Here is a 25338-nt window from a genome sequence, read left to right as displayed (position 1 = left end):
AAAAACCCAGACAACTTTTTTAAGTGTACTATGTTGTTACCAACAAACTAGACCAAGACTCCTCTAACTTTCATTTGGGCAGCTGAGAGGACTGGGCAGGGGAGGGAAGGAGGGCTCTAAAACATGCTACCAGATCTGGTACTTCACTTTTACAGCCCCTATCAGGCAGTCATGTGGGTGTTGCTGAATCCTGCCAAGATTTCACCCGTATGACTCCCTGCCAAGGTAGGGAACTCTCCTCTGTGTTATGGCTGAGCATTAGTCAAGGTCATACCAGGAGTCGGGAGCAGACCTGTGAACTGAACCTCAGTCCTGCGTGAATCCCCACAGCCATCCGTTCTCCTAGGGACAGCTGTCCTTACCAGAAGCCACGTCCGATTCCTAAACCAAAAGTGGTAACAAGCAGCAAACCTGAACAGGGTCAACATCTTTGTTGGTGACATGGACAGTGGGATCGAGTGCACCCTCAGCAAGTTTGCTGATGACACCGAGCTGTGTGGTGCGGTTGACACACTGGAGGGAAGGGATGTGCCATCCAGAGGGACCTGGACAGGCTGGAGAGGTGGGACTGTGCAAACCTCATGGAGTTCAACAAGGCCAAGGGCAAGGTCCTGCACATGGGTCAGGGCAATCCCAAGCACAAATACAGGCTGGGCGATGAGTAGATTGAGAGCAGCCCTGCGGAGAAGGACTTGGGGGTATTAGTGGATGGAGAACTGACTGTGAGCTAGCAATGTGCACTCGCAGCCCAGAAAGCCAACCGTGTCCTGGGCTGCATCGAGAGAAGTGTGGCCAGCAGGTCAAGGGAGGGGATTCTCCCCCTCTACTCTGCTCTCGTGAGACCCCCCCTGGAGTGCTGTGTCCAGCTCTGGGGGCACCAACAGAAGGACACGGACCTGCTTGAGTGGGTCCAAAGGAAGCCACAAAGATGATCGGGGGGCTGGAGCACCTCCCCTGTGAGGACAGGCTGAGAGAGTTGGGGGTGTTCAGAAGAGAAGGCTCTGGGGAGACTTATAGTGGCCTTCCAGTACTTCAAGGGGGCTACAGGAAAGATGGGGAGGGACTCTTTATAAGGGATAGGATAAGGGGTAATGGTTTTAAACAGAAAGAGGGCAGATTTAGATTAGATGTAAGGAAGAAATTCTTTCCTGTCAGGGTGGTGAGGCACTGGCACAGGTTGCCCAGAGAAGTTGTGGCTGCCCCCTCCCTGGAAGGGTTCAAGGCCAGGTTGGACGGGGCTTTGAGCAACCTGGGCTAGTGGAAGATGTCCCTGCCCATGACAGGGGGGGTGGAACTGGATGATCTTCAAGGTCTCCTCCAACCCAAACCATTCTACAATTCTATGATTCTAAGATTGGTTTCACTTAGAAAATTAAGGAGTTTGCTGCAATATGCCATGATTGCAGTTGAACCTTACGGCAGGACCCGATCCATAGCTCATCCATCTTTTATCGACTCTGAGCTTTTCTCCAACAGGCAAAAAAATCCCTGTGTGGCAAAAGGTTGGAAGTACCAGCTTGAGACTCATCTGGCAGAGCAGAGATGTAAAGCAGGGCAGGGGAAAAGGGGACAGAGTGAAGTCCAAGGGCAGCAGATGCTTTCTGCCCTGGGTGGAGGGTGCATTCAGAGTCTGCCTGAGCAGGGCTTTATGCACAGCAGACATGTCAGAGCTGCAGATAATTAGTTTGTTCCTCTATGGTTTCTTTTTAAAGCGCTGCTGGTACTGGGGGAGACTAGGAGTGGAAATTAGTAGCACAAAAGGTGACAAACCATCACAGGCGCACAGTGACTCACCTTTGTGTGCGGACAGCAAGGCACATAAAACAAAAAAGCTAATTGGCAAAAAACGTGTGGATAAGCTGCTGTTGGCTGCAAAGAGCACTAGCAGCTACTCAGCAGCAATGGGCTGATCTGCTCATAACACAAATGAGGGGCTGTCTGCTGAGAGCAGGGGGTGCCCAGGGAGGGTCCCAATGCGGATGGTGACTGAAGGATCTGTGGTCAGCTGCACCCACCAGACAGCTGGGTACAGGTTGGTCTGTAAATGCACGAAAAACAAGTTTTGCTGATCACAGCTTGGCTCAGTATCTACAGCTCAATATACACTCAGTATAGTGCAATGCAGAGCCTGCTGAGCACACCCCAGGGGCTAATCTGCCAACGTGCTTATCCCTGATACCGCACTGAGTTTTGAAGCTCTGCTCTCGTTTATCCTCTCAGTGAAGTTTCTGGCTATGAAACTTTTTTTTTTGTTTTGAACAGTGGCAGGGGTTTCTTTCACCCTGTCACAGCATGGGGAATGTGGGGCCACCGCCCATGTAAGGTGTTAAAGCCCTCTGAAAGACAGCTGTACAAAGACGGTATCTTCTAATGTAGGCTTTGCATACATTTTCTATTCTGTATTCTCTTATATCTCTCCCATCTCCTTCGTGTCTTCAAGGCTCCCTGTAACGCATCAGCGAAGGTGATTCAGTCGCATGAGGCTCATTTAGAAATGTCTAGGCAGCGTCCAAAGCAAACAGCCCCTTCCTGACCCAAATATGTTTCTGACTTCTGTTGCCATCAGTCCTGTGAAGTCATTAGCTCCATGGAAGCGGCTCTGGTTTGCACCTCATCGACAGGAGGGTTAAAAAAGGTCTGATGACAGATTCTTTATATCTTGTGATACACGAGCTAAGGAAGAAACCAGGTCAATTCAACCTTCAAATTCCAGGAGGACTTCTAGGATGGGAAGGTAAAGGCAATCATACACATTTTTACTTCTCAGCCAATTAGAGTTGATTTGTAAATCACCGGGGAACATTAAAAATGTCTTCTCTAAGTTGAATTACATACGAATCATTTCTGTTATCCAGTCTCTAGATCCTGTACACTTTCTGTTAATCAAAACTGGACATACAGGGGAACAGTGTCTCTAATTTAACTATATTTAATTGAAATTTGTGTATGTGCAAGAACTACTACAAAAATTAACTGGTTTTTTTCCTAAAATCATAGCAAAATCCAAATGGGATTTTTGGCCTGTCAGGCAACAGATGTGCATTTTAGGAGTGTGGCAGTATCCCATGACACATACATGTGCACACACTGCTGCTGGAAAATGTTAGACTTGGGAAACTCTGGGTAAGGAGGGGGTTAAAGTGGCTCCTGAATTTGTAACAAGCCCCAGCCCTCTCTCAAATGTGGCTTTTGGTACAGTGTCTCTCAAACACACCAGCCAGTTCATCTGAAATGGCAACAAATTGCTGCATTTTCTGGGAGACATCTGGCTGGGGTGGCTGCGCTCTGCATTTTCCCCTTTTTTACTTTTCCCAGGCCTGGGAAGCCACGATGCCCCTGATGTGTTGTAAAAGGATCAAGTGCAAGACATCCCAAATATTTGAGAAAGCAGTCTCATGCTTCACCCGCTTGTGCTGCTGTGCATTAATTCAGGGAGGATCACATTGCGTGCTACGTGAATGTTAACTTTTGGAGTTTGGGAGCAGTAGCTGTATCTGCTCTTAATTTCCTCAAGAAAGGCATCACCAACTTAGCGAAAAGTAAATAATTTAAAAGAGTCCTCATTTAAAAAAAAAAACCCAGAAGCTAACATGCTAAGAGATCTGTAACTTGCTCTTCTTACATGATATTTCCACAGTAGGGCACAATACCAGCCGTGCCTCTCCTGCACGTGATCAGTTGGGAGCTCATGTCGCACTGTCATGCTTTATCCCATGCGGACAGAAATAGGTGTATCTTTCCATGAACTAAGCCAGCCAGTTCCCATTTGGGGCAGCCAAGAGCTATTTTGGAGCTGACCATCATGTATTTGTCTGGTCCCAGTGCCCACATACCCTTAGAAAGACGCAGGAAGGGGTCCCAAAGGGCAGATGCGACAGTCGTGTTACAGGCACTGGTAGGAGACGGCAGCACTACCTGCTGTGACAACATATATATTACACAACACAATGCCAGCACCCTCCAGGAGAGCTGCCAAGCTGCCTGGGGAGCTAAAGGGAAATGCAGGGGGTTTCAAAGCCTCCTTCCAGGCTGCAAGGAGACACTTCCCTTCATTTGGGATTCCTGGTATGAGATGCCTAAGCCAGGATTGATTTATCCAATGTCCCAGCGGCTGCAGCCCTCCCCTGAGACATGACGATGAGAATTAATATGCTCCCGTTGTCCGATCTGAAAGAGAGGTTTAAAGCCAGGTTTCCCTTCTCCCTGAGGGACAATCTCTTGGGGTCAAGCTCTCCTCTACTCAGTGTAAATAATTACTCGCTAGCCCACGGTAAGAGAGGAAAAATGACAAACTGACTTGCTCATTTGGTGATCGGGGAACTTGTGAGAGGAGCAGGCTTCAAACTCCTGCTCTAATGAATACTGAATTATTTATATGCTGCTGAAGAGCTTCAACAGGATGATAGATATTCACCTCCACATCCCTGAACCCTGCCCTCCCCTTTTGAAGGGTTAGGTGTGTGCCGAGGTGATGCAGGGGGACAGGGTCCCATGGGGGCTTACGCATGTTGGGGTGCCACGTGGGTCACTGCAGTGAGACTTGAAGCCTGGTGCACGCTAAGCAGCAGTGATGTAGGAGACACAAGTAACACGGGGTTTTAGGGCTATGGGATATGACAATGACATGGCCTCAAAATCAGCTCTAATGTGCAGGGAATACTTGAAGGTTCATTCCCTGCTATCCCCGTTAGTTAGGCCTAAGCCTGGCTCCAGGCACATCCCTGAGAACACTGCAGCCCCTGAGTTTGGGTTTGTGAATGTCCCACATGGTGGACCCAGGTCACTAAGGGAATTTGGCCCTTGGGAGCTTGGACATCGCTGCGAGTGGGAAGAAGGCTCCTAAACCACTGAATGACTTTGGAGAAAGAAAAATTACATTCCTAATTACTTTTTTGAATCAGACATGGGCTCTTCATTGAAATCATACCCAGGCCTCTGTGCTTCTTAGGCTCTGGCATTTTTATAGACCAGTCTAAGCTTTTTCGAACCTATTGAATATTTGGGTGCATGCAAGCTCTGCCAAACCTGACCTCCCCCTGCACTGTCCTCCCAGTGCTTTCCTTTTCAGAAGCCCACTCTCCCTGAAATGCAAGGGCAGATCTGTGTCCTGCAGCCAGCTGTCTCCATGGCAGGTTACCTGCCTGCCCTCCACAGTCTGGTGCAAACCCTCCGCAGCATCTCTGACATGTCGTGCAAGGTGCAAACTCCCCGCAGCATCTCCAACATGTTGTGTATGGTGCAAACTCCCTGCAGCAGCTCCGACATGTTGTGCATGACTGACATGTGTCTGGCTCCAAGGGGGATCTTACCCACGGAAGCAAACAACCCTGCCCTCTCAAAATGACCCCAAGGCTTTCTGCCTTTCCACCTGTGTGACTTTAGGAGGTTTTTAGCTGTGAACAGCAGTGCTGCTCCTGGGCACCAAGTGAGGGGGGGAAAGGGCTCTGAAGGGGGGTATCACACAAGCAAAGCTGAAGCTGTTTTTTTTCTCAGGATCTCTAACTAATGCTGCTAAATGCAGGGGAGAAAAATTTCAGTCCAGACATTAAAGACTCCCTCCTGCAAAGCCTGCCACTAATCCTCACGTGGATGCCCATGACACTTTACATTTTCCCTTCCCCCCAAGACAGCAGCACCCTCCGCAGACCAGGCAAGAGAGCAGCGCAGCCCCCCTGGGACCCACCACGTCCTGCTGCTCTGCCATCACCGCTCAGTGTCACCTCCCGCCGCTCAGTGTCACCTCCCGGGTGGGGGGTTCCATGGCTCCAGGGTGCACGGAGAAGCGTGGAGCGGCAGGGTTTGCCCTTGACACCCGTGCACAGCTTGCAGTTGCCGTGCCAGAGCAGGGACGTGCTGGGATAGCAGGTCAGCCTCTGCCCTCCATGGTCTGCGTGAGGGCCTGACTGACTGCAGAATCACTCTCTGGCATCGGCAAATGTCAACTTTACCTGAATGAAACTGAATTCCCTCCAGTTGAGAGAGTTTGCGATGGATGGAAGTGAAGTGATGGCAAGTAACGACAGCAAGCCCAGGGCAATTATTCCAACAGAAATATAAATCTCCATCCTCCAGACTTCCTCCTCTACCCAGATATTCATCTTCTTCTCCATAGCCTGGCATGACAACGAAGGTTTGTTAAAATGGAGCGCTTAGAAATAGAGGAACTGAATTTTATCTGTATGTTTTGGTTTTAGAAGCAGGTTTCCTGGATGAAGACAGTCCTACTCGCACCTCCAGCACTATTTGCCTATTTGGGAGGTGTGGAAATGCTTTTTTATCCCACCACCATTTGGCCAAAGCTAGGCCTGATTCGAAGCCTGCTGGGAAGAACTGCTGAATGCTCCCAGCTCCCACAACCGGTAACCACAGCAGCAAGCCCCAAAGTCACATTTGGAAAGATAATTAGAATGAGAAGACAGTTTAAAGCCATGAAAACAAATACAGATGCTTGAATATGCAGTAGTCTCCTAATACCCTTTGTTTTAAGTGCATTTAGGGGGGGAAAATTGTTCATGCTAATGGAAGGGAAGATGGGTTTTATGCTGCATGGCAAAGAGGAACATTTAGAACTGTCCTCTTTAGCCCATTAAATGGGTTTAATTTACTAAACAAAGATGTTGCTAGAAAACAGGAGGTAGAGGGGAAATGAACACAGGATGCTTGCCTGAGATTAATGTGCGACTGTGGCAATTGAGAAGGACCTGCTCGAGGTTGGAGCTGAGAGGCTGGGGATGTTGTTTGATGGATGCTTTGAACAGGTACTGCTGCCGAAACCAGCCATCCTGCTCCTCTCTGCCCCCACGGCCCCTTCCCTCCTCTCTGTTGGGACAAGCATTTGGAAACACTCGGGCAAATATCCCAGCACAGAAAGTGGATTGGTTGCGGGGCAATTCCGTGATCAGGTTCCCCACTCAGCTGCATGAAGCTTCTGCCATCCCAGGAGGGAGTGGGGTGCAGCAGCAAGAAGCCAGGGGCAGAAGGGCAGAATCACATTTTCCCATGGCACTGTCAAGTTACAGAGCTGGCTGAATTCCCTAAAGGTGGCAATCTCACACTGTATAAACACTGCTGAGAGTCTCAATAAGGCAACAAAGTCCTTTTCCATTTCCTCATTTCCTTAGACTATGACCAGTTCTTCACCATCATTTTGTTAAACTCCCAGAGGCACACTGTGATGAGGACACACCTTCTACAAAACAATTCCCACCCCAGGTTATGACTTGGCCACTCCAGCAGGTACCTACTGGGAACGTCAGGGATCTCCCAAAATCTAGGGAGAAAAGTTGAGGGCAACTCTGCTCCCTCCACCACTGGATTTCTCCTCTCCTAGCATTTTTCCTGCCTCTGCCCTAGTCTCAGACATGCCAGGTGCCAGGCAAGGCTGGTTTCAAAGGCTTGTCTGTGCTTCTGGGGAGCAACGGCATGGCATGTTTGATCCTAGCCCTGGCTGTAAATGGATGGGCAACACCCTGCTAAGATGACTGTTCCTCATTGTGGATGGGTGCATGGCCAGTGTGTGGTGTGCGGTTGCCCTGTGGAGGAAGTGCTTGTAAAGGGAACAGCTTATTCCCACTGTCCCACACGTGCTTTGGACAGTGAATGCAAAAGCCAAGATATTAAGCCCGCTACCCAACATCTGGATGTGTGCAGGAGATTACTACAGGTGCTGACCCGAAGAGTACCCACATTACCTGCTTGACGGCCGTCTCGATTAACTGGTAGCGGTGGGAGCGGCGCATGGGCAGACAGAGGCTGTACACGGCATGCAACGCTGCACAGAAGAAGCTGAGGAGACCAATCTGCTTTCGGTGCTGGAGCCACTGGTCGAGCCAATCTGGAAAGCGCCTGTATTTGGTGCCGTAGTAGAGTTGTGAGCAGGCTGCCAGCACCCCGGGCAGGTAGACGAGAGACAGCATGACGTAGGCCACACAAGGCAGCGTTGTATTGACCACCTCGATGGGGATCTTGTACAACTTGTTCTTCTGCTCCCTGATGTAAGGGTGGATGACCTGTCGGATCAGGTTGTAAGTGAAGAAGCAAAGAAAGAGCCCCAGAGCTAAAAGGATGGGGATTTTCCAGGCTGGCAAGAGGCGCAGGGGAATGTTCTCAATCTCACAGGCTGATGACATGCAGCCCATGTCCACAGGGGTGAATCCCATGACTTGAGCAATTTCTGCTACAGTGCGCTTGGCTTCTTGGTTATTTGAGCAAATCAGAACCTGCAATGAACAGAAAGATACACACAGGGCAAAGAGAGATCAGGCTGCTGGGAATGAGTGCGCTGGGAGGGATGCTGTGCTAAAGGGAGCCTACGTTATTCCACTGATCATCATGCTTCCTGGCAGGCTTTCTGATGGGGATTTACCATGGCTGCCAAAGACCTCTCTCCTGGACAGGTTTCCTTTCATGTGTGCACCACCAGTTTGTTTTACAGGCTGTGTTTAGGTAAACAGACAATTAAATAATACTTTTCACTTGGGCAGAGGCTCCAAAGACTACAAAGCATGAAGTGAGGGTACTTCATTTCTGAGCAAAGAAACGCAGGTGATCTCTGGATGCAAGAGTCAGCACTCAGACCCCTTCTCCTGGAGCCTAAGGCCATTTGCTGATGCTGCCAGACCTCAGCTGCTGAAACAGTGGGGATTTGGCCCTTGTCAGAAGAAAACAATACCTGCTTATTTCCATCCCTGGCACCTGACTGCAGCGTCCACGCAGAAACCACATTAAAACCCTTGACCACGGTGCAGGCTGGGAACAGGGAAGCCAAGTACTCAGCATTGGATTCTTTGTGATGGTTGACCTCAGTGTTGTTACTAACATCCACCAGGATCTTGCCTGCCAGCACATCAGCCAGGTCGCAGAGGGTGGAGTAATGTTCCCTGAAAACTGCCACAAAAATGACATCCGTCTTCTTCACCGCCTCAGCCTGGAAGGTGACTTCTGCTGCGGAAGGGAAGAGGCCAGCTTTTCGCTTCGGGTTGCGGCTGCCGACCACCACCTTGAACCCGGAGCACACCAGGCGGATGGCCAACGACCGCGCGAAGTCCCCGCTCCCCAGCACCCCGATGGTGCGGCCAGCTGCAGGTGTGGTGCTGGGATCACCCTCCATGCTCTGATGGCCCAGGAGGGGTTTGGCCATGTCTCCTCTGGACATCCTGGCAGGAAAAACAAGGGGAAATGCAAGTTCATTATGAAGTTCTTGCAGAGACCCAGACCACATCTGTGGTCACAGGGAAAAAAGCCACTTAGGCCACTTGAGCAGAAGTGCACGTGGTTTTGGTCCCAGTAGCCCAGGACCCATCTGCCAAACCCACCAGCAAGTGTGCAGTAATGTACAAGCACCATTGGAGGGGGACAAAACACCACGCTGGGTTGGAAGGTTTCCCAGGTTTGTGTGATCCAACACCTGCTGGATGCACTCATCCATCCTTTGCTGTTCTTCATGATGGCATCTCACACTGCAAAGCCAGGGGAATGCTAACAGTGACCAGGACCAGCAGCTCTCAGACCCCCTTGGAGCTACCAGGCATCTTCTGAAAAGCCCAGGGCCAGAGGTCCATGGGGATCCCTGAGCCTACATCAGGAAAAGCCGGGGGGGTGCTTCTGACTTGCAGGAGCAGAATCTAGACAGGGAGTTTAAGTTGAAATTAAAGTGTCCTAAATGTGGTAAACAAAGAGAGTTGCAGCATTTGCCTGTTCCAATATTTGGGTCTGGCAAGCGCTGTTTGCTTCAGCTCTTCAATGAGTAATGAGAACTTACTCGTGACATTTAAAAAATGTATTAAAACATGATGGGATTTGCTCATGAAAGATCTTGATGAGCTTTACAAACGTTAATGAATTTTGCCCTGTAACACACTGCTCTCTGTAACAGATTAGATATTGAGGCCACGGAGAGGTTTTAAACAGATCAATAAATTCACAGGCAGCACACCAGCCGGCCCTGGAGGTCAGAATAAACTCAGGCAGGGAACTGCCAGGCTAGTCACGGGCTGTGCCACCAGCAGCTCAAATCTGCCTCCTGACTTAAGAAATGGCAAATTTGCCCTTAAGGAATGGCAAATTCCTTACGGGCAGATTTTTAAAGGGCTCAGGAGGTGGCCCAGGGAATTTACACACCTGGACATCTGGCTTTTGTATTGGGCACACTGGGAGAGATTATAATAAAGACCATAATTAACAAACTCATGATATATTGGGGACTGAGACAACTTGGTTTTGGTGAAGTACAGTCTTGCCTTATAGCTAGTCAAGTTCTTTCAAAGTGAAGGTGACCGCTCTGATGGGGTGACCTGGTCCCTGGTGCAGGCTGTGTTCTTCATAGGCTTTTGAAAATGTCCTTCACCCAAGGCTTTTCTGGGATTGGCGCCGTAGTGGTGCAAAGGGGAAAGGCACTTCTGCATGAATAGTTACCAATGGGAAACAAAGGGTAAGAAGAAATAAATCATTTTAGTAATGGGAATAGGTTATCAAGGGCTTTCCCTGAAGATCTGTGTTGTTGAACATGCTCGCAAGTGATCTGTGAAAGGGACTGAATATTGAGAAGATGGAGCTTGTGTGGGATAATAATTTGGGACGGTCTATTGAGAAGAATCTGCAGAAGGATCTCCTCATTCAAAGTGATTGAGCACCAAAATTCACTACTGACACATGGCAAGAGCTGCCTATGGGAATAAACCCCCCTAACTATATGTACACTTTAATGAGCTGTAAATTTGTTAAAAACACTCAGACAAATGAACTGAGGGTCACATTACTCTGAAAATACCAGCTTGGTGCTTTGTGTCAGGCACACATCAAACAGAACCTGAATTACCGGGGGAGAAGATCTCTGACACAGCAACCATGATCTCTCAGTCCTGCTTCTCATGGAAAGCCTACAAAACACCTCAGCAGATGGACCTTGAAACTATAATTCGCTGTCCCGGATACAAAAAAATCACGGCTTCAGTGACAATACTGTTTCTATGGCAGAGGTCTGTCTGCTCTCCTTGCCTCTCACCAAGCACCCCCTTGTCCCAGAGACCAGAGATGCGTGTTCACGGAAGAAGTGCTCTCAGGAGAAAACAAGTGCTGAAGAAAGGCATGTTGACTTCTCCCCTATTAAACACCTTTCCTCTGCTCCCCACATATCACACGGACTTTCTTTCATGCTCCAGGTGAGCAAGAGAGTCCTGTTAAACTCAGAATTACTCATACTCCACTCTGAAGGTTTCTGCTTCTGTTCCAAACCTGCAGAAGGGTTTGTGTGCCGCAAGGCTGATTTGGTGATGCTGGCTGTGTCAGCTGGGTTAACCCAGGCTGCTGCCTGTGCACACAGCCCTGCCTTAGGTATATTCCATGTGTATCACAGTCACTAGGATGTTTCATCCAGGAATTAGTGGGAAAGACATACAAAACAACACAGAAAACACTACTATACCACTGTATAAATCCATAGATCAAACAGCACACTGCAGTTCTGCTCACTCCACTGCAAAAAAAGGGAATAAACCTCGAAAAGGACCACAGGGAAAGAGTAAGAGAGATGACAAGAGCTGTCAGCTTGGAAAAGAAACACATGGGTGAAGAGGGAGAAGTGACCACCTGGGATTTCTTGGCGTGAAGAGCAACCTTACAAGTGCAGCTCAGGTCAACAGGAATGCTGGAGAGCAACATGGAAACACCAGTCCTCTTTGTCCACAACTCGCTGTGCTGCAAAGCCCCTAGTGTAAAGTAAAGCAGCTCAATCTGAAAAGATGTTGTTTTTTTTTTTCCTGGCCCCTTCTTATCAGACGCTTTATCAAAAGCTCACTGCTTTACTTTTTAGAAATCTTCTTGTTCCACCTAAATTTATTCATGGCCAGAACTATTTGTTCTAGGGTCAACGCTATTGTTCAGCCTAATAAGCTTTCTTTCCTACACCCCCCCTCCTTTTCCACCACCTGTACACACAAAATGTTACTCCAAAATAGAGATGCATCTCTGGCTCTCAGCCAAGGGGAGAGAAATCAACATTCAGGGTGACAAAGCCCTTGTTAACCGCAGACTCATTTTATAATCAATCTAAAGCACCTCAAAAGCTCTCTCCGTGCTCCCACGGGGACGTGAATTTTGCTGCAAGCAAATCTTCTTGTAGTGTGTTTTCTCTGTCCTGTAACTTCCACTGAACATGTAGAGAGATGTTAGCAATGTTTGGAGATAAACAGCTCTGCTGTCTCCTGTTATTTTGATTAAAAAGGATGACAGAATTAAATAGGCTTTGAAGTCAGCAGGGCAGTTAAAAAGTAAGATGCCTCAAAATCTTTTCTGTGGATTTTGGTGTGATTATTTCAGTCACGCTCTGACTGTTGGGGCTTTGGAGCAGGACCCATCCCCACTGCACAGCCCTTGATGGGATGGCAGCATGGTCCCCACCGCCAGCTGCTGTCTGCTACCGCGGGTTGCATTGCCATCACTGCCGCGCACTGAAATCCTGCCAAGGAACGAGGAGAAAATCCCTCTTTCACCATAAATGCATTTTGCAAAGACAAACACTGTAGTCTCTGCCTAACGGATGCCTGGAAATGGAGTGTCTGATTAGGCAACAGTTTTTTTTCACTTCTATATCTCTGCGGAGCACACAGACCCCCCCCCCCTCCCGCCACCACCCCTGACTTACCATGTTCATGCTGCTTCTCCTGCACCTATGGCCAATGTGTTACCTGCTTAAAACTCTCCCTCCCAAAGCTAATTCTTCACAGCAGGGTAAACCCATACAAAGTCAGTGCAAATCACCGTGGCCAGGATGCTGTGGAGTCATCCGGAGGCAGAGGACTCCAAGAGTGAATACCACAGCGCTTGGACACTCTTTAGTGTGCTGCAGCCTTAGATAAACCTCATTTATTGATCTTCCCTATCAAGGAAACTGCACCCCTGCTGAGTTACGGCACGTGCAATTCAAGGAGATCGGTTTCTTACCAAGGAAGCTACAAGATGACTTAAAGCACAGCCCAGTGGAAGTAAACTACCTTCAACCCTAACTGGGAAGCAGTTCCCTAATTAAAATATCTAATACAATGTAAAGCTGCCCTTCAGCTAGACTATTGTGACACCCTTATATGACTGTGTGAGGATGCTATGTCCAGCTCTAGCATGCTTGCTCCTGTGTGCAGTTCATTAACTGCATTGCAATTACTGCTATTATTTGCAGGACAATAAGCAGTGATGGACAACGAGCAAGACGGGAAGCTTCTATCTGCCAGGAACCCTACCAAAACTGGCCAGAAGGCCACTCCTGCCCCAAAGAATGAGATCAGACAGACAAAAGCTGGGTGAAACGAAGCAGTCAAATCTCTGTTGCCCAGGCAGAGGGAGGGAGGGAGGGGCTCTCACAGAAGAAAAACATGGATAATTCAATGTATTTTGCACCTGAGGCTTGGCAGAGACTGTTAGCTTAGGCTCAGTGCCAGGCAAACAAGGTTTTTCTGCCTCTCTGCCCACACTGAGCGGCCTCGCTCAGGTTTTGCAGCAGGTTGGTGGTTCTGGACAGAGCCGGGCTGCAGGAGCCCACTCAGGTGTCTCTGGGATCACAGCAGAGTTGATCTGCCAAGCAGATCATCCCCCACTGCTAACAGTGAGCCAGCTCAGTTGTTATCCTCTTTCAACAGACATGGGGAACTGAGATACTAACGATAACAGGACTCCAGCAAGTTCGCCTGGAAAGACCCTGATATCCTTGACTATGTCTTTAACAACGAGACCATCTTTTTGGGCCCCTTTCACCTCCTCTGGTACAGGAGGATAGCCTAGGTGGTACCCGTAACTCCCAGTCTGGCCATGTTTGAGTTGCAAACCCTGAAGAAGGATGGATCTGTGGTGGCAAGGAATAAACTGCACTTCAGTTCTGGCCAAAAAAATCAAGACCTATTTCACTGCTTTTGTATTCAGATTTATCAGATAAAAGACAACTTAGTCTTTTACAATATTAGTTTTACAATAACTCTAATAAAAAAAAGCAATGTCTTAAACATATCGCTGAGTCAAACTGTGCCAAAGAACAGGACAGCAATCTCATAAGGAGCTCCAAGTAATGGTCCTGTCCAGTGCAACCAAACTGGTTCCTGTTTGCACAAAAGCTCATCTCTGAGCTCAGCCTCACAGACGGAGCCTAAGCCAGCAGTACCTTGGTTAAAACAACTGTTTTTGTGCCTTCCCTCGAGGTCAGGTTTTGTTTAGACCGACCACAACTGAGTCTGGAGTAGCTGTGGATTCAGCCCAGTGCAGGTCATCACAGAGCCTGCTATGTGCTTCAGCTTCTTCCTTGGGGGTTTTTTGAGATAAAGTACACGATTATTATCTACATCTCATAATGAGCACATGGGTTGAAAGACAAGCAAACCGCAAGAGGAATCAACTGATGCAGCAGAGCCCTTGGTTAAGTCATTGCACGGGAATGTCCTGCTTTCTGCACCAGGACTGTCCCTTTGGGCTCTGCCAGCCGCGGCTGGCACCCGGCTCCATGGTCCCACAAATACACACGGGAAGGACAGGGGTGATCTCTGCCCCCAGGGGACTTTCAATCTGCATGGAGGGACCTTTGAACCATGAAGCTGAAGCCCTACAGCTTCTGTTTGCAGAGCCCTCTGCTCTGTGCTGTGCCCGCTGGCATCTCCTGTTGCGTTAACCCTTGAGAAGCCCCAGCTGGAATGGAGCATTCAGCACCTGAAGTCTCCATTCAGGTCTTGCTGTGAGCAGAAATACTCACTTTTTGGTTACAGCCGTTTTGTTTCCAGAGAAAAGAAAACATTTAAGTCTCTTTCCCACACTCAGAGTGTCCCTCCAACGAGCACAGTGAGTACCATGTACCTGTTGGAACTGGAACAGATTTAACAAAAGGGCTTATCCAAAGCTGCTTTAATCCCAGCTCTGATGAACATTTCAGGAGACCTTTCAGTCCTGCCCAGACTGACTGGAAATAACCCCTCTGCTGTGCAGGCGAGGGAAGGAGGGGAGGAACCAGGCTCACTGACTCCTTCCCTCTTTCTCCTTCCAAAACAGAGTTAACTCCCCAACAGCACAAACCAGGAACTGGCAAAGGGAATAAATTACCCGTCAGTATTACTTCAGCCAGAAAAGCCATGTTGCAAACCTACCCGGGATGCCAGCCATCAGAATGAGGAAATGCTGGCAGCCGGCCTCTCCCGTCACCATCCTTTGGCCCCTTTGCCCATGGGGCACACCGGGCAGGGAGTGCTGATGGGGAACAGGGGGGCTGTTCACCCCGTGCGCCTACGGCCAGGGTGGGGACCTGCCCCGGGGGAGGTGGTACTGTCCTGAGCAGGCATCGCTGGGTGCTGAGGCTGTCCCCTGCGATATGGTGGGGACAGACCTGCTGTGGGACCTGTGGGGCTGCTGTGACCCCAGACCTGCCATGGGCTCCCGAAGGTGCTGCATGTTCTCCTGCCACCGCTCCCCACCCCACTGCACTTTGCATTCACAGGTCCTCAGGCCTCCCCCTCCCCCAGGGCAGGTGTTTATCCGATTATCTTATTTATCATGTGTTTATCTGTTAAAACCACTTCCACAAGCTCCTGCAGAGCCCAGCTTTCCCCCCTCTATCTCTCGATCCAATTAACCTCACTGCTTCCTTTCTTACCCCCAAAGGACACAGCAAATGATTCGCCCTCTCCTTCTCTGCAGACACATTCTGCATTTTGAGAACGGGTTTCACATCTCCCTTCAGTGTTTCCTGCACAAATGAAACCCAACTCTCCTCAGAGCTATTTGCTGAGAGTTTGACAACTCAGCCTCTCTTGCTTGTTCTCATTTTTCATGGAGGATTCCCAGAACTGCATTTCCAACCGAGCCCCTCAAAGGCACTGGCCGGAGCAGAGGCGCCACTTCCCCAGTGTGCCACTTCTCTTTCCTCATCGCAGCAGGCTGTTTGCTTTTGCACAACTGCGTGACACTGTTGACTTACGGGCCGTGGTGCCCATCACCCTGTCCTCTGGCTCCCCACGGCCGCTGCCTGGCCGGTCGCTCACCTGGGGTCCACACGGTCAGTCAGTCCTACCACACAGGACATAACACGTGCCCTGTTTTTTCAGACCAGCTCTCCAATTTAAGAATCTTTAATTCTTAGTCTCCTCTAAAATGTCTCCAGTCCCTCCCAGCTCGGTGTCACCTACAAATGCAGTATGTGCCTCCCTATTCCATCACCCACTAATAAAAACACGGGCTGGCAGGCACTGACCGTCCCCACTCTGTACACCCTCCGGTTTAAACTTTGATAAATATTGAGGATGTTGTTTTTGGAAGCCAGCAGTGAAGCCAAAGGCATGTCCCTGACCACAAGATGTTCTTCACCATGACCAAAATTCAAAAACATATTTCAAAACAGGGGAAAGCGGAGGAGAAAGGGCTACCAAAATTTCCCACAGGGGCAAAATAACATCTTTTTCCCACACAACCTCAGACATTTTGGCTAGTTTTCCTATAGAAATACATCAGCCTGTGGTCACTTTGGAGGGCAATTTCCCTTCCCAAGGTTAAATGGGTGATGTTAAGGCTGAGCAGAAAAATCACCCACCTATGATATGGAACTGGACAACGAACTTTTGGCCTGTTCTTTTCATCAAAACTATGTACTTTTAAGCACAGTTATCAACAGGTTCTCACACAGATACCCCATAACTTTCCCAAATTTGTCTCCAAAGGCAAGGGGCACCCCTTTGCAGTACCTCTTCTCCCCAGCAAAGTCCTTGTCTGAAGAGCTTCCTCTGCTCTTCTGCAAAAAAAATCTTGCTGCCTCTGTCTGCTGTGTCAATAGAGTAATAAGAAGCCTGAGAAGAACCTGCTCTGTAATAAAACTTCATAAAATGGAAATCTGAAAGTCTGGGAAGCCTGGAGGTTTCATGGTAAGACCATGGAAAGCACAGAGCTGAAGCAAGATGGGGGCAGTGCTGATGCTGACATAGCACAGAGGACTTTATCTGACTGATGTGACTCTAAATAAGGTTATTTTCCCTGCTTATCATCTCACAGTTCTTAAGTGACATAAAGGGGTGGTTTAGAACAACTTCAGGTGCCATACTTAAGTCTTATGTAGCTTCTCTTGATTTCTTTTGGGGTCTTATTTCTCTTGCTGCTCTTACCAAACTAACAACTATCTCACAGTGACTCACCCATTTCTGAGCCTTCGCCTCCCCGAAGTGCGGGGAGAGCGGGGAAGCAGCCAAAAGCCTGGATGGTGGAAGCTTCTCAGGTAGATCTAATAATGCCCTGCAGCCAGACATGATGAGAGGAGGTGCTCCTGCCTGAACCAAGCTGGGGAAAATCTCTTCTGCTCTTCTCCAGGCAGTGTGTGTCATTCTGCTGGGAGCTTGAGGGCTTTGGGGATGGTGAGACCTGACTTCAGCAGTCACCACAGGGAGCTGGCAGGCTCTGACTGTTTAAAACCTCTTTATTTCTTTCCAGGAAAGACGCAGAGGAATTGCGCTGTGTGCGCATGAAAATATTTGGATTGGCTATTCCTGTGCTGCAGTGCCTGTTAGAAGGGTCTCCAAGATCAGCACTCCCTAGCCTTTCTGATTTTGCCTCTCCCAGTGACTCAAAGGATGCACAGGACCACATGGAGGGAGAAGATGGCCTGGGAGGCAGTGTGGGGTGGAGGGAAGACACAACCCATGGCATGGGGTCAGCCTGGCTCCTGCTGATCTCCTTCTTTCCTCCCTTGGAGCACAGGCACAGCACACAGTGCATAGAGGTAGCTCTGAGCCAGCCCTGAGTAAGCACAGAGGTGAAAACAGGGACCTCTGCCCAAGAAAGGTATCGAAACTTGTGTTAGGGCCACATTCTGCCTCTTCTGCCTTTCCTGGCAGCTCCTGGGAAGCCACCAGGAGAGGTAGGGCAAACACAACTGGCTGACCAGGTGGTCCCGTTCAGGGATCCAGATGGGTGGGAGAGAGATGCTCTCCACTGAAAGTCAACTCACTGCCTTGAGATGCTGGGACCCCACAGCGCTCTGCCTTCCTCTTTCTGTCCCTGGCTGTTTGCCTGTGTCTGGCAGAAACAGTGTCTTTGGTCTGACATCCCGGAGAGCAGAGCCAGCTCTCTACGCCCTGGAAGCACAGGGCTCTCGCTGGTCAGCCCGGGGAGGTGAATTCACCTGGTCCCTCCTGTTGAGGGACACCAAGCTGCTAACATCTTGCTGTGTGTGTGTCCTTCTGGCCATCTATTTTACATTTCTTTCAAGTGGGTGATGAGACCAACAGGAAAGGAGGAAGAAGAGGAAGTGTTACTGGCTGGGGAGGAGCTGGGTTGAAAAGCAAGAGAAGGTGGCAGGTGGCTTCACTGGGAAAGGACCACGGAAGGAGGATGATTACAGTGATCATGCTGCCTTGTGAATATAGCACTTGCTTTGCCTGAGCACGCCATACTCCTGGGGGCATGTTCAAGGCATGCCACAGACATACCGGCTGTGTTGAGCAGCTGTGATGGGCAGAAGAGGTGTCTGGGAAGGAGAACAGCTCGGTATAAAGCAGCAGCAGAAGGTACCAACTCCATGGTACCTTCTCCAGGATGAGGGAAGCCTGGTGCATGTATGCACAGCACGCCTTTTCCCAGGGACCCCAACAACTTAGCAAGACCCACATGTGCTGGAAGAGTATAAACACCACGTATTTCACCACCGCTCAGGGTGTCCAGCTATGCTGGCTGCTGCAGAGGGAAACGATGCTGTCTGCCTGGTCAGTTCTGTCCATCTGGGATCCCTCTTTGATGGTCTTTAATGTGTTTTTTAAAGCCAGCTCTACTGGAGCACTGCCTTGCACACCCACCATTGGCAGGGACACCCTTGCAGTGAGAAGTTAATTTATTCCAAGTACCTGAAGTGATGCATGTTGGTATCTATTAGTGCTTGCACATGATCAGTAGTTAGTATCAACATACTTTAGTGGTGAACATGTGTTATCTACAAATTCTTGAAGCCTATGGTCTGTGGGGAGTAGGACATTTTTTCCAAAGACTACAGTGGTGTGTTCATATGAACTAAATGCAAATGCATACGCAAGTGTAACGACAATCAAGGCTTTAGAGAGACTCACTGAAAATCTGAGAACCTGGAAAAAGGATGGGAAGAATTTCTGTCTCAGTTCCTTAAACCCTGGGCAAAATTTTCAAAATGTTCAAGTGATTTAGGCCCCAAAGTACCTAAGGGCTTTTGGAAATGGGACATAAGCTCCCACATCACTGACATGTTTTCAAAATGTTTTATCCTTTCAGTTAAGCTACATTTCCCTTAAACTTAGATGAAGATGGGAAGCTGCTTAATCCACTGTAGGGCTGCAGGGAAAACTACCCTGTGAAGAAGCAGTAACTTAAAATTTGGAAGTAATTAGCATTTGCCTCCATCATGGGTTTGACAGAAAGCTAATTCTAATCAGTGATGTTAAACTTAAAGATAACAAATTGGTGGGTTTTAATTCTCGGTATGTGACATCTCTTATCACAGCTGCCAGTGCCTTTCTCACCTCTTGAGAGAGCCAGCATGGCTGGCCTACTTCTTCCACCATCAGAAAAAATGTGTTTCCCCTGAATCTAAACCTGCTTCTATTTATGGGTGTGATGTTACAAGGTCACAGTCAAAGCATAGTTCCTAACAATAAAAAGCAAAACAAACGAAACAGAAAAGTAAAAAGCAAAGCAAATTTAAAAAACAAATTATTATGCTTTCAAAAAGCATGTTTTCCTGGGGTTTGGTAAGGGTTTTTTAAACAAAGACTTGTTGAGTCATCAACATTTCTTCTTTACAATTATAGAGGAAATCAAATATGTGCAGTGACTATGGGATCTTGTATTACTGTACATTTGTTTCATAGCAAATGTAATTTTAAAAGAGGAGAAAACTTAAGCTTGATATAATATTTAAATCTTGTTAGTCCTCCATCTCCTCAGCCCACAAGAGTACTGATGCTGTAGGCGATGGCCTTCCTCTCCCGCTGTCTCTCAATTTTGGTTTCTTGCCATGGGAGGCATTTTTCCGTGCATTGGTTTTATGTCGACTATACCGAGGGATCATTATCTGGGGTCCTCAGTACCCGTCCATCCTGTGCTGGGCTCAGCAGGGTGCAGGCATCACAAACACGAATGCTCCCCCAAAGTCCCCGTTACCCCGCAAACCCCCTGGGCAGACGTTACACCCTGGCCAGGATCACAGGACAGGGACAGTCCCCGCGGCAGGTCACATCACCTCTGGGATGGTCCTACTACAAAGTCACCTCTCCAATTCCTTCACAGCTTTCATCCTTCGTTACTCCGACATGGATGAAATGCTGAAGTCCCCCTCATAGAGCATCCAACCCTTGTTCCTCTCATAAGCCCCGACATCGGTACAGAAACCACACTGCTGCTTCCTGATCGCCTCTGAGGGACCATGGGCCCTGGCCAAGATTTTCTCCAAGATTTTTTTACATCTCAGTGCTGATTTCTCCCTGGCTGGAAGAAGCCACTCATCTCCTCAAATTTTTTTGGCGAGCCGAGAATGAAAAAGTGAAACCGAAGTGCAAACTGCTCTCTGAGGGCCACAGCCCGCTGGCGCATCCATCCACACCTCGCCACCCCACCGCGCTCCCGCGGACCGCACCGCCACTCTACTCGGAACGGCGAAACCCGCCCCGTTTCGGGCGGGTTTGTGCCCGGTGCCAGGGAGTTTCCCGCACCTGCACGGACGTGTCCAGCGGCCACGGGTGAGCGCTCCCAGCAGCAGCCCCCCGGCGGCGCAACCCCGCCGGGGACGAGCATCCCGCCGGCCTCTTCCCAGTCAGCACCGGCTTTGGGACACACCGGCCCCCTCGGAAATCCCCGCTCGGCCCCAGCCCCAAGCCCAACCCTCGCACGGAGGCGGCCACGGCCGAGACCGCGCCGGGGGCCGCTCCCGCGGCTGGCCCGGACCCCCCTGCCCGAGCCCAGGGGCGGGGCGGGACCGGCCCCCCGCCCTGCAGCCGCGCCGCGGGGGGCTCCCGGGGCCGGGGGGTGCCGGCGGGACGGGGCCCCGGGACCGAGCGCTCCGCGGCGGGAGCCCCCGCGGACCCGGGACGGTCACCCCGGGCGGGGGCACTCCCGGCGGCGCCGCCGCCGAGCCGAGCCGAGCCGAGCCGAGCCACCCCCGGCCCGCACCGCACGCCCGGCGCGGCCCCGCGCCTGCCGGTTCGAGCCCCGCCGCCGCCGGCTCCGCTGGGCCCCGGGTAGGGCAGCCCCACCGCGCCGCGCCGTCCCCGCAAGGACGAACCCCGTGCGCCCGTCCCCCCCCCGGTGCTCACCTCTGCGCGGCGGCGGGCGGCGGGAGGGCGAGCGGAGCCGTCCGGTAGCGGTGAGCCGGCAGCGGTGATGTCAGGCCGCGGGCTCCGCCCTCCTGCCCGCCGGCGGCCGCCACACATCCGCGCCGCTCCGCTCGGCACGGCATGGCCCGGCCGGGCAGGGCACGGCACGGTACGGCATGGCCCGGCCGGGCAGGGCTCGGCACGGTACGGCATAGCCCAGCACGGCACAGCCCGGCCAGGCCGAGCCGGGCCCAGACCGGCTCGGCACAGCCAGGCTCACCGCCTGGCCCAGCACGGCTTGGTATAACCTGGCCCGGTTCAGCACAGCCTGGCATGGCTCAACCTGGCCCGGCATGGTGCTGAACAGCCAGGCTCAGCATGGCCCCTCAGGGCTTGGTATAACCTGGCCTGGCTCGGCACAGCCTGGCATGGCACGGCCTGGCCTGGCATGGCTCTGCACAGCCAGGCTCACTGCATGGCCCAGCTCTGCCCGGCCCAGGGGTGAGGGTGTGAGAGCGGTGAGTCCTCCAGCCTTGGCCCCGCCGCCAGCCCCGCTCCCCGCTGCACCCGCCTGGGTGGCACTGCCCTGCTGAGGTTAAACGCACACGGACAGGAGGCCATCGCCGCCGGGGCTGCAGGTGATACCGCATCCATTACAGGGCAGACCTTAACTCTCTATTTATAAAGTGCATTTCAGAGCCAGCCAGTGTTTCATTTTAATGGGAGGGTGCGGCTTGATGCGCCTCTTTCCATGCTATCAGGGGCCGTGCACTTGCTCTTAAAAGCTGTGCCGTGGGGTGTGTAGCAGATAATGGTTCATACCCCCACACCGGGAAAGAGTTGTCCTGTTGCAACCGCCCCTCACTCAGCTGCACAGCCCTGCTGCGACAGACCAGTGGTAGCATGCTCTTAGGCTGCTGAGACCCGGCCCTAAAAGCAGTGTCTTCACACAAAAACATTGGGTCAAGCTCAGAGTGCTTTAAAAAAAAGGCCCTCTGGAGCCTTGGTTCACTCACTCAGTGGAGGAGTATGGAGGGGTTGGACCCAAAGGGATTGTCTCATCTGTCCCCAAACAGCGGAATAGCTGGGGAGATGCTGGTGTGATCTGTTTCTGAAGCCTGCACGGAGGGATGTGCAGCTGCTCTGATCGAGCCTTAAGTGCTTCACCACTTCTGCAGTTAGGAGGGTTTTCCTAATCTCCTGATCTTTGCTGACTGCCATCCCCTCTGTGCCCACCATGGGATCTGTGTTCCTGGGATGAAACAAAGCCCCGCTTCTTTCCCCTCTCCTGGACGGGCCGTGATTTTAACCATCTCAGCCCGTTCTCACTGCTGTCCTCCGCGGATGTCTCCCCTTTTCCACCTCTGTGCTGCCTGCAAATGGGGCCAGCTGCCAGCCAGGGCCGTCCTGGCTCGGGGGGGCTACGCACCGCCTCTCACATCCACTCTCATGTCCATGGGGTGAGAGATACAGAAACCTGCTGATATGGGGAGGCTGCAGGGAAGATGTGGGATTGCTGGGAAAAGCTCACATTGGTGGCTCCTGCTGGCTGGACACTGGATAAAAGAAACCGTCAGAGGCTTGGGATGTTCAAGCTGCAGACTTCAAGATGATGAGAGTTCCCTGGGTATTGGGGAATACTGGAGAGGCAAGAAAACCTATTGACATGGTTGGGACAAGGAGGATCGTTGGGATATCTGTACTTTATCATGCCTTGGTGAAGTCCATCTGTGACTCAATGCAGCTGAGAGACCCAGACTACTCCTTACCCCCTTCTTCCCTGCTGTGGCCCCTGCCTCCTCATGCATATCTTACTGATACTTAATCTGTATGCCACGATCAGCCCTATGTGGAGACTGATGGAAAGAAATTGTTGAACACTCCTGTGCTTTCTTTATCTTGTTACCTGCATTATGTAAAGGACAAATTTTGCCTATTTATTTATAGAACCCATAGTCATTGCCTTGTTTGCCTTGGTCACTGTGATTCATTTTCCATGATTCCTCTTTCATCCTTTAGATCTCTGTAAAGCAGCGATTGCACCATGTCAGTACTTTTCCCTTGCATGGGGCAAGGCTACTGTTACAGATTTATGATCATTTTCTTTGGGTAACGAACAGCCCTCTGGAGTTCCTTTATCCCAAAGCACTGAAATCTACTTTTTTTTTTTTTTTTTTTTTTTTAGATTTCACTTCCTTTTCATAGAGTAGCAAACTTTGGAGGTTTTTTCCCCATCATTTTCAACAAAATATCCTCCACTTTTCCATCTTTCTGTCACAAAGAAGTGCCTCAAAATGAACACCCATTTTATACCTGTCTCTCTCTTCTGAAACCTGTGGCCAGCCCTGTCCAGGCCACCCATTTGCTGGATGGTTTGAGTCCTGCAGCTCTGTTTTTCCTGCAGCTATCTTGGTAGGTAGCTAAAGCCTCCCCAGCTCCCAGTCCTTGACTGGCTTTATTGGTTGCTCAAGAAATGCCTTTGGGAACCATCTTCCTGATGAGGTGACCTGATGGGGGCTTGCAAGGTGACTTCATTTCTCTCCTGCCCAGAGATTCCCAAAGTGCTGGGCTCATGCTGGACTTGGCCAGTATTTCTGTGTGTTTATCTGCTTTTTTTCCCCTTTCTCCTTGCCGGTCCTGAGCAAGGGTCTTCCCTGTGTCAGCTGGACCCTTCTCCTAGCAGTGTCTTTCCTCGCCCATCACTCAGTGGTCACAGCCACAGCCCTCTGGCAGCACCATCTGTGTCCCCGTGCCCAGCTGACCATGCCCCCGCCGTCCCCTCAGCCGCGGTGCCACCTGCACCCTCTCCTCCCCCTCCGTGCCCCCCACGGGGCCAGGCAGTTTCTTTGGATCTGCTCAGGGCTGGGGCTGGCAGGCTCTGCCGGTGCCCATGTGCTGGCACAGTGTGGCACAGGCGAGCAGATGAACCCCAGCAGCTCCTGGCTGCCGGGCCAGGGAGCCGTGGGGAGCCCCCACCTCCCATGCTGCGTCTCGGGGCTCTTGCTGGGGTGCTTGAGCCATCTGAGGTGGCCACATGGAGGGGTGCACCGGGCCAGCTCACCTCCTGCCCTGCACCTTGATTAGGTGGGTGACCCTCTCCTGTCCCAGGGCATGCCCAGGCTTCGCTGTACCCAGACACCAGGGCAGTGGTCCCTGAGTGCCCCTGTGCCACTTCCCCCTCACCAGATCCCTTGGGTGCATCCCGGAGGTGTCCATGCCAGCCCAAGGTCTGGTGTGCACCAGAGGCCACGGAGGATGTGGCAACTCTGGGCAGCAGCAGCTGCACCTGAGCAAATACCATGACAAAAGCAGAGCTCAGGGACACCGTCTCACCCTGCCACCCGCAATGTCATGGCAAGGGAATGGCTCCGCTTTCCCCTGAAATCCAGGGGTGGCAAACTTACCGTTTACAAACCAAACCTATCTGGCAGGGCGGTCGGTAAATGTAGCTCCTCCTCTGGCCTTTCCAGAGCTGTGTTTTGGTCTGGAAGCTGCTTTCTTGGAGTCCAGAGATACCGTTTGGGTTGGGAAATTATAAGCACAATGGGAGCATCAGGCGGGTTTGCTGGCACAGCCGTCTGAACTGACACGTGGCCCTGTGGTGCCGAAACCACTGAGTCCAGAAATGAGCTGAGGGGCAGGAAATGTGTGTGTACAATGCAGGCAAAGTGGAATTGATAACATGTAGTTAATTATTGCCAGTGAGTGGAGGCCAGAAATGAATTTGGCATGGTTCTGAAACAGAGCATGTGCAGGGGGATCGAGCAAAAATGGGAACGGGTGGGACCTGCTATGGCTCTGTGAAGCTGGAGTTGAGCAAACAGCGTCTTTGTTGGGTGAAGAAGTAGTAACTTGTGTTGTCCCTTGACTCTGCTGGCGTTGTCTGGAAGTATTGGGGGTGACGCTGAGTCTGGATGGTGCCAGGAACAGACCTGGCTGTATCCTCACGGAGCTGCAAGGGGGGAGCAGGCAGAGGGAAGCAGCTTGCTGACAAGTTGCAGGGAGGACAAAGTGTTGCCATGTCCTCCCAGAGTATCCCAGATAGGGAGGGATGGGCTGT

The 25338-nt window shown here is 50.9% G+C and overlaps 1 protein-coding gene across 4 annotated transcripts in view; it reads right to left on the bottom strand.

Annotated features, from left to right (window-relative positions):
- The window catches only part of STEAP3 (STEAP3 metalloreductase), a 29715-nt gene extending 4928 nt beyond the window's left edge, over positions 1–24787 (bottom strand). Inside the window, exons 1-4 of one of the 4 annotated variants that reach the window (XM_074828639.1) lie at positions 24683–24787; positions 8672–9155; positions 7692–8219; positions 5949–6113 (exon numbers count right to left, since the gene is read on the bottom strand). In XM_074828639.1, the coding sequence (XP_074684740.1) occupies positions 5949–6113; positions 7692–8219; positions 8672–9154 (1176 nt within the window). In that variant the 5' untranslated portion in view covers position 9155; positions 24683–24787. Of the gene's footprint in view, positions 1–5948; positions 6114–7691; positions 8220–8671; positions 9156–9314; positions 9437–21278; positions 21347–24682 lie in introns of those variants that run through there. The other 3 variants (XM_074828638.1, XM_074828637.1, XM_074828640.1) reach the window with 3 other exon arrangements.
- Between the last annotated feature and the right edge of the window lie 551 nt (positions 24788–25338).

This window comes from Strix aluco, chromosome 6 (assembly GCF_031877795.1).
Source record: "Strix aluco isolate bStrAlu1 chromosome 6, bStrAlu1.hap1, whole genome shotgun sequence".
In the NCBI taxonomy this organism is placed as follows: Eukaryota; Metazoa; Chordata; class Aves; order Strigiformes; family Strigidae; genus Strix; species Strix aluco.
Note: the sequence above shows the minus strand (reverse complement) of the source record. Positions and strands in the feature narration are given on the sequence as shown.